Source organism: Sapajus apella, unplaced genomic scaffold (genome assembly GCF_009761245.1).
Source record: "Sapajus apella isolate SASKATOON/1434 unplaced genomic scaffold, GSC_monkey_1.0 scaffold52, whole genome shotgun sequence".
Classification (NCBI taxonomy): domain Eukaryota; kingdom Metazoa; phylum Chordata; class Mammalia; order Primates; family Cebidae; genus Sapajus; species Sapajus apella.
In genome coordinates, this window is record NW_022436992.1 from 14,626,997 (window position 1) to 14,642,770 (window position 15,774).

A 15,774-nucleotide genomic window follows, 5' to 3' on the forward strand; every position below is an offset into this window, starting at 1 on the left:
TTCCCATCCTTTTTCTTCCCCATCTCTCATTTTCCTTTTTAAAAACTCATATAAAGAAATATCTGTGTAAGTATATCTACCCATATGCAAATACACACATGCATATGCATGTATACGTGTATATATAAAACAGGTCACACTGATTGATAGACAGGGAAGGGCCCTGCACTGCACATCCCCATTTGCTCCAGGGCTAGGTGAATTGTGCCTCTGGGGTAGTAGAGTGCACAGCATAAGCGTCATAGCCCTGGGAAAGATGGTGGTTTAACACATCCCCTCCACTTCGAACTCCAGTCTACACCAAGATTAAAGAGGAACTCATGTTTTCTTCTCCAGTGGTTTTGAATTTACCTTTAGATCCCTGATCCATTTAGAGTTCACGCTTACATATATTTTGAGATATGGATCTCTTTTTTATATTTTTCTTTTTTTTTTTTTTGAGACGGAGTTTCGCTCGTTACCCAGGCTGGAGTGCAATGGCGCGATCTCGGCTCACCGCAACCTCTGCCTCCTGGGTTCAGGCAATTCTCCTGCCTCAGCCTCCTGAGTAGCTGGGATTACAGGCACGCGCCACCATGCCCAGCTAATTTTTTGTAGTTTTAGTAGAGACGGGGTTTCACCATGTTGACCAGGATGGTCTCGATCTCTTGACCTCGTGATCCACCCGCCTCGGCCTCCTAAAGTGCTGGGATTACAGGCTTGAGCCACTGCGCCTGGCCTCTCTTTTTTATATTTTTCTAAATGTCTACCCCATATCCCAGCAATATGAAATGCCACCTTTATCTTTTATCTTTTCATATGGAGTAATTTTTAAAAATTGAATACAGTACAGTGTGTGTCTTACTGTGTCTCGACTGTTGTAACAAATTCCCTAAACTAGGCAGCTTATAAATAACAGAAACTTATTTCCTACAGTTCTGGAGACTGGGAAGTCCAAGATCAAGCTACCAGCAAATGTGGTGTCTGCTGAGGTCCTGCTTTCTAGTTCATAGATGTCATATTCTAGCTGTGTCCTCACATGGGGGAAGAGGCAAAGAGTGTCTCTTGGGCTTCTTTCAGAAGGGCACTAATCTCATTCATAAAAGTTCTGCCCCTAAAACTTAATTACCTTCCATAGGCCCCACCTTTTAATACTATCACATTGGGGGTTAACATTTTAACATGTGAATGGGGGATAGGTACAGATATTCAGACCATAGAGGTATGTATGCAAAATGACAGTGGCTCTACATAGTATTATCTCCTTCTAGTAGAAGGAGATAAATTAAAATTAATTTTGTTTTATTCTGGTGGGCAGCTAAAGTAGGGACAGCTCACCCTTATCCAATTAAAGTCTTGAAATAATTCAAGACTACTTTCAGTCTTGTGAGATATTTATTTCCTCGTCCTAAGGGATGGATTTTCAGGGGTCCACTGAAAGCCTAGAGTGTTTATCAGGTTCCCTCCACATTGACGAGACCTACACTCTAATTTTTGTTTTCTCAGTGCTGTGATACTACTGGTCTCAGCGTAGCTGCTCTTGGCTGCATGGTTTTTCTGCCTCTTAGGACAAGGTGCTGGGCGCTGACTGCCTTGGTTGCTCTCTAAGACCTCAAAAAAACTGTTTTATTTCACATTTAAAATTTTTTGTTTGTTTGTTTAGAGACAGGGTCTCGCACGGTTGCCCAGGCGGGAACGCAGCAGCATGATCATGACTCTGCAGGCTTCACCTCCCTTCATTACAGACATGAACCACTGTGCCTGGCCTAAAAATATTTTCTCCATCTTCTACAGGTGTTCTTAGTGGAAGACTTGGTCTAATACCTTCATGGTTTGAAGCAGAAGTTTGAGAACATTCACTGTTACATCTCAAATTAGTGGTCTGAAAAATTAAGCCAACAATATCATGCAAACCAGAAAGTAAAAGCAGAAATTATGCATGACAAAAATAGTTGAATTGGAGGATGAATCCAGGACACTCAACTTGAAAATTATGGAGCTTCTAGAAGGAGAAAAATGAAGAGATTCAGGAGAGGCAATGGTGAAGCAAATGGTAGAAGAAAATTCTTTGAGCCAATTTTGACCCAAATCTGTAGATTATAACTGTATCTGGGTTCTAGGTGAGACACATTGGTAAGATTCCTGAACTCCTAGTGCTTTCAGACAAAAGGAAAATTATTTATGGAGGGAAATCATTTAGACTAGCCTCAGGTTTCTCCTCTGCAAATCTGGAGGCCTGAAGACGTGGAATTAAGTCTCCATGCTGCTGAGTGGAAGGGCCTGCAACTCAGAATGTTCTACCCAGAGAGCTCATCGTTAAGCAGACAGTGGGAAGGATAAAAATACAGATCTGCAAGGATGTAGTGAATGCATCTCCCCAACTGAGGAAAATATCCAGACACAATTCTAACTAAATCACAGACAGCAGAGACTCCAGATAAGAGAAGGTGAAGAAGAGACAGGATAATAGTATGGTGTTCTGGGGGTTAAGAGTCAAATTTCTTAGAAGAGAAGCTGCAAAGCTAAGGGTGATTCTAATTACAGCCTCAGTTGAAGCAATGTTCAACTATCTCAGCCAAACCTAAAAGCAGGGGTAGAAGTGAGGGGAGAAAAGAGGACAGAAACATAGTTTGAAGGTCTGAAGGAAGAGGGAGGCGAGTGGGGAAGTTTTACTGAGAAGTTTCCGTCGACTTTCTTCACATGATGTAGCTTGTACTCGAGTCATATTAGGACACAGTCATTGCATTGCCTTAATGCTGGACCCACTAAGGTGCCTCCCATGTGGGCACCTCTGATTCTCAGAGGTTTTGTTTCTTCCATTTTAATGTTCAGACATGAGAAAACCCAGAAAGCTAGACTGGCCAGGTGAGGGCCTCAGCTCTGCAACTGAACAGTTGTCAGGATGTGGCACAAAGCCATATTTATAGGCTGAGGGGCCTGAGTGTCAATGGCAGCTGATGGACAAATTCTCCTCCAGGAATTAAAAGCAAAAGAAGGGAAAGAGACAGCTGACATGCATTCTCTGCCCTCTCCCCCATCTCCCAATGTCTTGGCATTTCACCTTGCTGGGTTATTTGGGGTCAGTAGTGTGATTCTCTGCACTGAAAATTCAGGGGACATTTCATGTGAAGGTTGCTGGGATGTTTGGGGCAGGAAGGGATGAGGGGCATTGAAATTTATTGCCACTCTGTAAGGGACTTGCAGCTGGGAGGAGCTTCTCAACAGTCACTCCCCCTGGCACTCCCATGTCCTCCTAGCCTACAATTCCAAAGGCACATAGCTCTGCCTCATTTCTAAAGAATAGCTACTAAAATGTATTTATTTATTTTGTAGGGTGAAGGGTTATTATTCAAAGAGAAATGTTTGAGATCACATGAACAAAACAGTTGCTGTGGATATCTGTATTCATTCATAGAAACTGATTTTTGTTACATAAAATCTCACTTCTTGATAACATGGATTGAAATGAGATTCTAGATATTGTTTTATTCTTTAAAAATAATAATTATTTTTGTAGTAATTATTCATGTTCATTGCAGAGAAAATTAGAGCAATTACTGAAACAAAGTATATTTTAAAATGCCAAGATGTAACAGTTTGAGGATTATCCCTCTAGAAAGACTTCTCTATGTCCACCTGCATAGAACTGAAAACAAATGGCATCTTGCCATACATCCTATTCTGTAATTTGGCTATGTTACTATGTTACATTAAGTTACGTTTTCAGCACTGCCTCTTGGAGAGGATTCCATAACCAGCCTCCGGTTCCATTGTAATGGCGACTTAGTGCTCTGTAACTTCTGTGTATCATAATTTCCTATAGGTATGTTACTCTCTTGTAACCTGTTGTAAATGTAATGTGTCTGTCCAGGCTTGCAGGAGACTCTGAGGAGGAGTGGCTCAGGGAGGAAATGGAGCCTGCTGCCCAGTCTCTGACGCTGTCTGGAAGGCACATCATGCTGGTGGCTCAGAGACTCCATCTTCAGCCAGAATGTCAGCACTACCGGGAGGAGCTAGTGACCGCAGCTCAGCAGATCCTGGTGAACACCACAAAGGTGAGGCTGATGTCAGAGCTGGCCGGCTGGTCAGTCTGGACAGAGAGCTCATTGCTGTCCTCAGCAGCAGACACAGACACCTGCCCCAGAGAGAGAAACCTGCCCAAGTTTCTGCCAGAATCAGAGGCACAGAGTACATTTTCAATTTAATAAATGCCAAATGCACAACCTGATTTAGAAACCTTGGTGGACATACTGAGTTAGGGTCTATGATCTTCAACCCACTTGCAACCCCCTTGCCCCCACACTTAGCCATCAGCGTCTAATAAAAAGATTTCATCAAAATGGTCATTTTCCATCCTGCCTTTGTCCAGGAGCTATGGGGAGAGAATACTTAAACCTCTAACTGTCAGCCTATTTGGCAAACCTGGCTCCAAAGTGAAGGCTCTGCTGGACTGGCCTAGCTGGAATGATCTCAGGAGGCCAGGATGATGCCTCAGCCTTCAAATACTCCCCCTTCTCCATCCTGACATTCCGTCATTACTGCACAACGCTGCTCCCATTAGAATCCATATGCCTTGAATATTAGCAAATATTATTGTTCATCATTAAAACTTTAGTAATGTAGGTTATGCGAAGGTATTTGTAAATTAACAGGTCATTATTAAAGGAAGGTTGGAGATAAGGAGTAGAGAGTGCAGAAGGGTTTTGGGTACTTGCTGATGAGAGGAGGACCGGCAGGAAGGGCAGGCTCTTGGAGGTGCTTGGTACCAGCTCTGATGGAGGCGATAGATAGAGCTGTCTGAGAATGGCAGGGTCCGGCTGGGAAAGATTTCTCACAAGCACTTCCTGGACAGGCCACCCCTCTGGCTCTCACCATCCTCATCCAAATAGTAAGTCCTCCCGAAATAGCTTTTGTTGTGTGCGGGTTACCACGTAGCCCGTCCACTGCTCCACCCTTGCCTAGAGACCTGCACTCCAAATCCAGGTTGGAACCCACAGTAAATGTAGTTCAAACGCAGGAGGCCTTACATTTTCGTAAAAGCAAATGTATTCTAATAAACACCACTCCTAAGCGACTTTTTCCCCCCTGAGATTCTCTATACTCTTTAGTCTTCGGAGGTTAAGGGGACAACACATTGTAAAACCGGGGAGGGAGTAGCTGCCATTGCCCTCGCCATAGCTCAGGAATCGCCAAGCACCTTCGAACCTCTCTGCCTCTCATTTCCCGAACAGGTCCTGCTCCTTGAAGACGCGGCGGTGGCGAGAAAGACGGTGCGGGCGGCTGGTTGGTGCCTGACCTGCCTGGACGCGCTGGAGGCGGCAGGGGACGCGGCCTCGCTGCGCGGCTCCTTCGCCGACTTGGCCACTGCGCTACTGCGCTTGGAGGACCTGGCAGCGCTCGGACCAGAGGAGCGCCTGGGCCGCGCCGGCCGCCTGCTTCGGGCCTGCATCCCCGCGCTGATCGCGGCAGTCCGCGGCCAGCTCCAGCATCCACGCGATCGGCAGCTGGGCGCGTCCCCGCGCCAGGTTTGCGCCCTGGCCAGGAAGGCCCTCGGCGAGCTCTTGGTGCGACTGGATCCCGGCGCCACTGCCCCGGCGGCCGGCGTGTGGAATGGCGCGCTCGCCCGGCCCCTGAGGCAACTGCAGGAACTGCTGGTGGCGCCCGAGTCCGAGCCCCTGCACCTCGGCCTGCTGGACCCGCCGCTGGCCGTCGTGGTCTGGCACTGCATGCGCCTGGCCGCCTGCTCTGCGCCGCCGGAGAGGCGGCACCTGGTGGCCCGCTGCGGCAGGCTGCTACAGCTGCGGAGCGCTGGCGCCCGGCGCCTCGCGGGGATCGCCGGACCTCCTGGGAGAGGCCGAGTAAGGTCGGAGCCAGGGCAGGAGCGCGCGGCGCTGCGGGCCGCGACCGAGGCCCTCTCCCAGGGGTTCTGCACTGGCCTACTGCGCCAGATCCTGGACACCTTCACAGACACACAAAGTCCTCTCTTAAGGCTGGTCCAGGCGGCTGCGGCAACTTCCGCAGGCAGCTCCCCTTTCGATGGCGAGGCCTTGCCGAAGAGCCTTCAGATTTTCCTTGCTACTTTCCATGACCGGGCCAAACAGATGCTCAGAGTGGCTCACCTGGCCTTGGTTTGCTGCCCTCAACAAGAAACTGGCAGAGACATGGAGGCCGCCATGGCGGGTATTTTGGGACTTGTGGTGAGAGTGCAACAGCTTTTCTCAGGAAGCCCCCAAGGGTCTGGCCGGGACTGGAGCCCTGCCATCCTGCAGGCCCTGCTTCAGGCCTGGGCCAGGGAATCTGAACACCTGTTGGCATGTTTTGATGACGTCCTCAATATTCCTGAGTTCCTGAATGTATCCATTCAGGAAATGACCAAGCACTTGGACTTCTTTACATGGGCTTTGGAGAGTGGAGATTCCAGTGAGTCTTTTCGATGCGTGGCATATCTGCAGGGCCGGGCCACACACATAGTGCAGGTAATGAGCAGGTATGTGGGCCAAGAACGAGATCCCATTTTCCGGAATGGCCTGAGAGTCTTGATCCAGCAACTAGAGCAATCTTCATTGGTCTTGGGTGTAGCTGCTGAGCGCTGTTCACGTGAATATGGATCTCTGGACACTGATGCATTTTTAACCATGGCAAAACATCTGATCTATTCGGCGCAGAGCCTCAAAGAGGGGCTGGATGGGACTAACCATCCAGATATCCTCAGCCCCCTTCGGAACCAAGTCCACAGGTTTGATGTTGCTAAGAGACAACCTTATTTCATTCTCCCCAGCTTCCAGAGCTCTGCAGTGCCTGAACTGAAATATCAGAGAGTGCCTGGGTTAGAGAAAAATGATCCAGGCACCTCCTATTCACCAATGGACCATTCTCCTCACCCTTTGATTCCTGATACCTGTACAAAGAGGAGGGGCTCTCCACCCTCTGCCATCAGGAAACTCATCCTTGCTGTAGAGAGCCGTGACCACCAGGCAGCGGCCTCAGCTTGCACCGACCTGCTAGAGCATGATGCTGCTGTCAGTGCAGCCCAAGAGGCCCTGGCTGGAGAGGGGTCACTGGGGCCAGAGAGGATGTTAGGACTTCAAGGTATTTCAACACTGGCACCTCCTATTATTGGCCTAGCAAAAGAGATAGCACATTGCACAACTGCTAGAACTGATAGGCTCCTGGAAGTGGCTCTCCAGCTGTCTGACAAGACGACGGAAACCAGGCAGGGTTTGGTAGCCATGGCTAGTGACTGGTACTGTCTGTGTCAACAACTGTTTTGCCACAACCCAGCAGCTGATCTGTCACAGAGTACAGCAGTGTTCCTGGAGCTTCAGCAGAATTTAGCCTCAGTGGTTCAACTAGCAGCTAAAAGTGGGCCCGTGGATTTGGATAAAAATGACCTTGATTCAACTCAGCATCCGGAAGTGCTCTTACAAATGCAAGCTAGATTGGAGGAGGCAGAGACCTATGCTAAACAGTTGTTGGACAAGGTTTTGGCCTTTGATGGTCTCCAAGCCCCCAAGTCATGGGAAGAGAGCATTGAGGATGGGTGCCTTCTATGGTCAGTGGCTGTCCAAGACCTGCTCCAGTACATGGAGCAGCTCAGTGGGAAAAAAGGCGTGTTCCTACTGCCCCTGCGGCTGGCAATGAAAAACCAGCAGGGACTGCAGGAAGGGTTGGATCAGGCAGCAGATGTTTCTCAGAGGCTACAAGAGGCTGCCAGGTTGTCCAGCCTACTGTGTGGGGATGAGCAGGAAAAGGGTGAGGTGTCCTTTCTGCGCAGGGAAGTTCATGTACTCACAGATGCTCTGCTGGATGTGGCACAGATCCTGGCCTCCTCCCCTAAACCATCTCCCAGCCTGTCCACACGCTTTGAACTTCTCTGTCTGGAGCTCAGCCTTCAAGCCAAGGCCTTGACTAGCCACCTCAGCACCATTAATGCAGACTATGAATGTGCCTTCCAAGATGTTGTCTGCCCAAGGCTCTCTGTCTGCAAGGACCCCCAGACCAGACCAGAAAGCTCCCTGGAAAGAATGGTGTCTGGTATCCAAGCTGTACAGGGAATTGTGGTAGAAGGTCAGGAGTATGGGCCCTGCCAGGAAGACCTCATTGTGGCTCTGGAGAGCATTCTCACCCTCACCAAGGAGGTGGCCCAGAGGATCCCTGTGCTCCAAGAACACCCGGAGGAGTGGGGAATGCATATCCTAGACTGGCTTCAATGGGAGTGGGCAGCCAAGGCTCACCATGCCGTGGCCCAGCTGCAGGCCTGGAAAGGTGGTCAGACCAACGCCTGGAGACATCTGTCCCAGTGCTTGAAACCTGGGGAGGAGCCAAGAAGGGCCCCAGAACAGGATCCCATCCAACCCCTGTTCCTCTGCAAAGAGGATGTGGCAGGAGCCGCTGCAGTGGGCAGTGTGGATTCTCAGAGTGCTGCCCCCAGGACTCCTCCAGGGAGCTCAATGAGAGCCTGTATTGCTGGAACAACCACAGTGGACCTGGACATGGTAGGATACTCAGCATCTTTCCTTCACCCCCACCTCAGTTCTCTTTCTAGTAACCAAGGACCCTACCAAGTTCCAGAAAAAGCGATCTTGGTGTCCATGTGTGTAATTCACACCAGGCAGGCAGCACATGCAGACTTTAGGAGCCCAGATTTGGGAAGGAGACTGCCTGGGCTGCACCTGCCTCTATCATTTCCTTGTTGTGAGATATCAGAGAAGCTTTGTAGCCATTTGGGACTTCAATATTTTTTCTAGAAAATGGGAACTTTGATAAGTTCCTGATGAAGAATTAATGAAAGCATGCAAAATGTTTGCACTTGCCTAGCATATAGTAAGTATAGATGGTGGCTATAATTATTACTGTCTTCCATGAAGTTTTCCTGATGACTCTAACTGGAAGTGATTCCCTTGCTGTGACAGACACAGACGTCCTCAGGATCGAGCTGCTGTGTGCCACCTTGACCTCTGCAGATGCTACCTCCCTCCTCAGTCAGAGTTCTGTTGTTTGAATCCAACTTGAATCAGCACAGGCAAAAAGAAGGATTTATTGGAAGGATGTTGGGTCTACTGAATGCCATTCACACACATTCATTTCTTTCCAGGGCAACAGAAAGGATACTCAGGCACTGTGGGTCCCACACATTTGATTTACTTATTTTTGCCCATGACAAAAGTCAGTGGGAGTTACCATAGGTTGGCAGTGGCTGAGAAGTTCCCAAGCAGACATGCTTAGCCCAGCGATTGATGCACAACCTGAGCTATCCCTGTTATGGCCTTATGCTTGGCTACATAAATCCCCTCAAACTGTTCCCTGGGCCTTCTCCTGACATGAAACCGACCAGAACATGTGTTTCCCCACCCTGTTGCACTTCACTTCACTTGCCTCAATACGATGTCATTACTATATGAAGGGACCTTATTCCCAAAGGGGCAGGGAGGAGAGCAGGCACAGTTCCCTTTGCCCTGCAGCCTGACTCTTCTGTGCTCACACCCTAACCATCTTCTAGGCTTGCCTCACTCCATATCTCCTGGTCTCATGAATTCAGGTGCCATGCAGGCTCCTCCTTTTCTTATCTGTTTCTCCATAGGGTCTTCCTGGCACATACTTCAAGCCACTGGATTCACTGACTTAACATATTCTGTTTCTGTCAGTTCACCTGATACATTCCCCTTCTAATCAAAATTTGCTGAGGGAACATCTCTCATAGGTACAGGGCAGGGTGACGCTGGCCATCCAGCTTCGCGAGAGAACAGCAAGCTCAGCCCCCATTACCACTCCTGTCCATGAATGGACATTTTCTCTCCCGTTGGAGGTTTCTTCTCAATGAAGAGCAAAGCCTCACAATTCCACAGTTTCCACCCCAGAGAAGCGCTGTCTTTGTACACACACAGTTCCAGTATTAAAACCACAGGAAAAAGGACTCTGCCTCGAGGGCTTACCCTCAGGTGTGTGGAAGAATCGCCATCCATAAGGTGTGTCTGGCCCACTCTCTCATTCTCTGGGCTTCTGTAGTGCAGAGACACAGCCTCCATTCCACCCAGAACAGCACCTCACACAGCCATCAGAACCTGCTGAGGGAGGCTATGGGTTTGGGAAGGGGGATTGTGTATCTCCTGGGCACTTGTAAGTCACCATCTGGAAATCCTTTATTCCAGTTATGAGGGTCTCCCATACCCAGGCCTTGGTCTCTTTCATTATTCAAGAGCCTGGGGACATTTCTAGATTTGGACCTTAAAAGGTTGCTGATAGTTAAATAGGAGACATGAGTTGAAAATAGTACTTTCTAGTTTCCTAACCGTTGGCTCAAGGACCTCCAAATCACATTTGCCGTTTTCTCCCTTCCTGGTCTTTGGTCACTGCCCTTGAGTCTTAGTGTCAGATTTCTCTCCCATTCTCTTCTCTTCACCTATGCCTGGGCCCCGTCTTGGTGGCTTGCTGGGCCCGGGTGTAATTGGCCCCACCTCAGAAGAGGGATCAGCTCAGCCCTTTGAGCATTCAGGGGACATCCCATTCTATCTAGAACAAGGCCAACAAAGCAGCAGAACACATTGCAAAGTGTCAGATGGTAGGGACGATTAACTGAAGAAGCCAACACAAAAACAATAGCAAATCCAGGTGACTTCTCAGTATGTGCTAGCTCAGACAGCCTAAACTATCAGCGACTGAGCCTTATGGATTCCTTCGTACTCCTTTAGATCCTTCCTGCCAAGCACAGTATCTGACATATTGCTGGTGCAGATTTTCTAAATGTCTCCTAAAAGGAGGGCAGTGTTAAGTTGAGCTTCAAAGGAAGTATGTGACTGCAATTGCGAATGAGGGTGGGAAGAACTTCCCAGGCAATAACAGCTCTGAGATGAACTTGGACCCACAGGTTCTCCCAGTGCTTCTGAGATTTAGATTTGCTCCTGATGTGGAAGTGGATACTGTGTGCTTGGAGAGGGCGGCGGCCTGCAGTTAGGCCTTCTCTGTGGATGCTCTTCACCCAGTTCCAGTTAGGCACCTGGCTGGTTGCTGTTCTCAGCATCTAGACAACTTCTGAGTCAAGGGTGAGAAATCAGGACGCTTGGCAGCCCTGCCTCTTCTTGCCCCTGGGCCACACTTGGTGCGCATCTGTAATCCCAGCCACTAAGGAGGCTGAGACAGGAGAATCAATTGAATCCAAGAGGCGGAGGTTGCAGTGAGCTGAGATCATGCCACTGCACTCCAGCCTGGGCAAGAGAGCGAAGAGAGTGAGACTTTGTCTCAAAAAAAAAAAAAAAAAAAGATAAAAAGGCAATTGATTTCCACATTGTATTTTAAAGGCCTGAGTGTCAGAAATTTATGAGTTCTAGCCCGTTGTTTTCTTTCAGCAGCAAAACAGCCCCCAATCCCCGTCCCCCGGCTCCTCAGCCACAGCAGCACTTCCCACTGAGCTGAACCAGCCCCTCCCAGAGGACAGCAGCACAGACGGGGAGAGCAGAATCACCCGGATCACTCGAGCAATGGCCATGGAGGTGTTCCTGATGGCTCAGAGTCTGAGGAGGAGAGGATGCGTCCTGGTACCTGGGCTTCAGCCAGCCGTGGAGGACTGGGCGTGGCATGGGGATGTCGGGGCTCCCAACTGCTGCTCTTCAGGAGCTGGGGCAGCCCTAGGCAGCTCCCAGGATGGAAGGGCCACACTGTGGGGCCATTCAGCACTCAGCATTTTATGTACTGTCTTCATTCTGGGCATATCGTAACGTCCACCTCACATCTCTTTCCCACCCTTCTTTTGGGCTCAGTTACTGAGGCTTTGTTTTATTCCACCAGCAAGGATAATTTCCCAAAAGCTATAACTTAGTAAAATCAAGATCTCTTTCATATCCCAGAAGGATTAACTGAAGGGAGCCACTGAGATCTTTTTAAATTCCCCGAAATAGAGGAAATAAGGACTGCAACCACCTCAAGGATAGCTGTTTAGGGCCAGCACAGCCTGGCGGGGAGAGGGCTGCTTCCCACTGGCTTCTGGGGGCCACCTGCAATCATGTGTGGCCTGTTCTATCTCTCTTTATCCCTTTGCTTGATTAAATTTACTTAAACATTGTTTAATATCAATGCATCAACACGGAAAAAATAAAAGTCCATCTTCTGAGTGTGTGGACCAAAAGGAAGCAATCGAATGTCACCAAGAGCCACTCAGGAAACCCCTTCCGGTGTGGGTCTGCTGGGTACTATTGGCTCCAAAACTCATGGCTGGGCCACATGGGGCCCCACTTTCTCAACCTGGCAGAGAGGAGGGTCCAGGAGAGAAGGGTGAGTGTCAAGGCATCCCCTGACTAGGTGACTACAAAGCCAAACCCAGCAGCCCCACCATGCCCAAGACATAGACCTTTTCTTGTCCCGTCCTCCTCCCAATCCCTGCCCACCACAGCCAATCAGCCTGTTGAACACCTGTGTGCCAGCAGCGAGCAAGAGCCACTGCTGCAGTCATTATCCAGGTTAGGGGACTGTAGCGGTTATGTGTACAAAATAAAACACCCACAGGAAGATGGCGTGGAGGGGTGTCTCACTCATCCTTCCTTCTCCTGTTCTTTTAGTATTCCTTTTCATTCTTACCCTAAAGACCGATGCTTCTGAAATTAGGCAGCCAAACCCCATTTAGCACAGGAAGAAAGCTGGTAGATGCCGCGAGCTCGCCCAGACCCAAGACTTATCCAAAGAGAAGCCAAAGATATATTTTAGGACTCACTTGCTAATTCAAAACAGATTCTCAAGGGTATGAGGACCCACACATTCTCCTAGGAGGTCGTAAACAAGTGGTGCTGCCTTGGATATCCTGGGTGGGTCTTGGTTTGGGATTGCCACGAGTCTTTAAAAAGGAAGGAGCAGCACAGTGCCAAGTGACCTGGCACAGGTCTGGCTAATTTGGGAACAGATGCTGCATTTCAAGAAGGTTTCCCTGTTTCCAGAGGTTTTCCTACTGGCCTGCCATGGGTTTGGAGTTGCTGAGGATTAGGTACCGGACATGGCTGTACCCACTGCCTTCTGGCTGGAATTGCAAATTCTTTGAATGCTGAGTTTATTAGGAGTGATTTCTTGTTGACTGGACAAGCTGGGGTCGCATGCCGCACAAAGAAGAGGGAGCCCAGAAGTGGTTCCCTACCAGGGCCAGCCACTGAAAAGCACGGGGCAGGCAAAGTTCAGTTCTGCCCTCTAAGTTGGTGTCCATTCCTCATGGCATTTAGGAGGCCCCTCAGGAGGGCAGATGCCACTTTTCATGCTTGCTGACAGCTTGAAAGCCCCACTCCTTCCTGTCCCCTTCCTGCCCCCCATCTGGGCAAGCCAATAAGAAAGCCCAGACACCACCTTCTTTGACACCAGTGGGAAGCTTAAACCACATAACCCTGGCCCGTGTGTGGAAGCCCTCTTCCCAGCCAATCAGCGTAAAAGCCAAGCCAGTCTCCTTTCCTTGCTCTCTCAAGCCATTTTACCTGGTTGGGAGCCTGCCCTGCTCTTCTGGAAAGCCTCCTTCTGTGAGTCACAACCCTTTTCATACCTTCTGGGTTCACAAATGGCATCATCAGTCCTGAGATCTGAACCAGATTTTGGGAGGGGAAGTCCATCCTCTCTGCAGGGTGCCAGTACTTTCACCAGCAAGACTTGTGTTGTTTCCCGGGGTTTCCTCTTCTGACTATGTCTACTTCCTATGGCCTGTTGAAGGGCCACCTTCCCACTCATCCCAGACAAGGCAGTGAGGTTTTGGCATGGCTCTATATTTGCTGGAGCAGCCTATCTTTTATTTGCATTAGTTGCCTCAACATTCACCATTATGTTGAAGATTTTTTTTTAGAGACAAGGTCTTGCTCCATTGCCCAGGCTGGAGTGCAGTGACACAATCATAGCTCACTGCAGCCTCAGCCTCCTGGGCTCAAGCAGTCCTCCCAACACAGCCTCCCGAGTAGCTGGCACTACTAGCACACCACTGTACCCAGCTAATTCTTTTTTTGTAAAGATGAGGTCTTACTATGTTGCCCAGGCTAGTCTCAAACTCCTGAGCTCAAGCCATCCTCCCACCTTGGCCTCCCAAAGTGCTGGGATTACAGGCATAAGCCACTGCACCCGGCTATGTTTAAGATTTTATTTGTTTTTTGTTTGTTTTCGAGATGGAGTGTTGCTCTGTTGCCCAGGCTGGAGTATGGTGGCTCACTGCAACCTCTGTCTTCCAGGTTCAAGCGATTCTCCTGCCTCAGCCTCCCAAGTAGCTGGGACTGCAGGAGTGTGCCGTCACACTTGGCTAATTTTTGTATTCTTAGTAGAGTCGGGGTTTTACCATGTTGGCCAGGCTTGTCTCGAACTCCCCTGATCTGCCCACCTTGGCTTCTCAAAGTGCTGGGATTACAGGCATGAGCCACTATACCCTGCCAAGATTTTATTTGAATAGAGTGTTCTGTTGCTTAAGAAAAAATAGAAAAGGAATGGAAAACTGTTGATTTAGTCCAAATCTCTATCTCTTTTTATTTATTTATTTATTTATTCATTCATTCATTTATTTATTTTCCAAATCTCTCTTTTTAAAGTAAAGAAAAGTGAGGCCCAGAAAGGTCAAAATTTTAAATCAGCTAACGAATAGGTGGCTTATCTCACCAGTCTCTGAATCATCCGTTCCCAGCTGTTAAGCTCTACATGTGACTGTAGTCCTCTGTCCCTTGGTTCCCGCCACCACCCCCTTCAACCTGGATGTTTCCTACACCTGGCCCTCCCTGGCACCCTCATACCTGCCCTGGGCCTGCTGAAAACTAACTCTGAGCCTAGTGGAAGCCACAGCCTCTGTGGGGACAGGCTAGACCATGACCAGGAGGCTGGGCCGCCTTCTCTTCAGCAGCCCCACACAGATGGATGAGCCCCTGCCATGTCATTCTGCTGCCTTTCAGGAGGCTAAACTTCTTACTAACCCAGGAAGACTTGAGGCCTTTGGAGGAGGTTCAGGAGATCACGGTTTAAGCTAAAATATATTCATTTTGTGGGCTGAAGTAAGTTGTGCCGAGCAAGTTTTAGACACTTTTACCACCAATTTCTTGATATTCTAACTCTCATTTCTTTGATATAGACCAAAGATCAGCTCATTGCCTCTGCCAGGAAAATTGCAGCTTCTGGACAAAACTTCGCCAGACTCATCTGCATCATTGCTAAGAACTGCATAGATCAAAGATGTTCCCAGGAGCTTTTGTGTGTGGTGGAGCAGATTCAAACAATGAGCAACCAGCTTCGCATCATCTCCAGGTAGGAAGTAGCTCTGCTTTCTCAAGACCTGGGGGTAGGGGTAGAGGTAGGGGTGAGGTAATTCCTTTAAAATATATACTTCTTTTTATTTTTTTTTTTTTTGGAGATGGGGTCTCTGTCACCCAGGCTGGAGTGCAGGTGCACTACCATGGCTTGCTGCAGCCTCAACCTCTTGGGCTCAACTGATCCTCCCATCTCAGCCTCCCACATAGCTGTGACCACAGGTGCATGCCACCACACCCAGCTGATTTTTTGATTTTTTGTAGAGACGAGGTCTCTTTATGTTGCCCATGTTGATCTTCAATTCCTGGACTCAAGTGATTGTCCCTCCTCAGCCTCCCAAAGGCTAGGCATGAGGCATCACAACTGACCTTCTTTTAATTTTTTATCCTCCAAGAATTTACGTTTATTTGTTAGATATCAAACAAATATTGACAATATTTTAAAACATTTCAGAGGGCAAAAAACACACTTACGCTAGAGCCATTTCTCATTTTATCACAACTACAGTATATCTGATATTATACACAAGAAAGAAAAGAAGATTTAACTTAGAAAACTAGT

The 15,774-nt window shown here is 48.7% G+C and overlaps 1 protein-coding gene across 1 annotated transcript; it reads left to right on the forward strand.

Annotated features, from left to right (window-relative positions):
• The first annotated feature begins 11,328 nt into the window (after nt 1-11,328).
• On the forward strand, nt 11,329-15,238 carry LOC116527022 (vinculin-like). Its single transcript, XM_032243762.1, has 2 exons — nt 11,329-11,510; nt 15,038-15,238. The coding sequence occupies exons 1-2, from the start codon at nt 11,454-11,456 to the stop codon at nt 15,212-15,214; spliced, it is 234 nt and encodes a 77-aa protein (XP_032099653.1). The 5' UTR covers nt 11,329-11,453; the 3' UTR covers nt 15,215-15,238.
• Nucleotides 15,239-15,774: the final 536 nt, after the last annotated feature.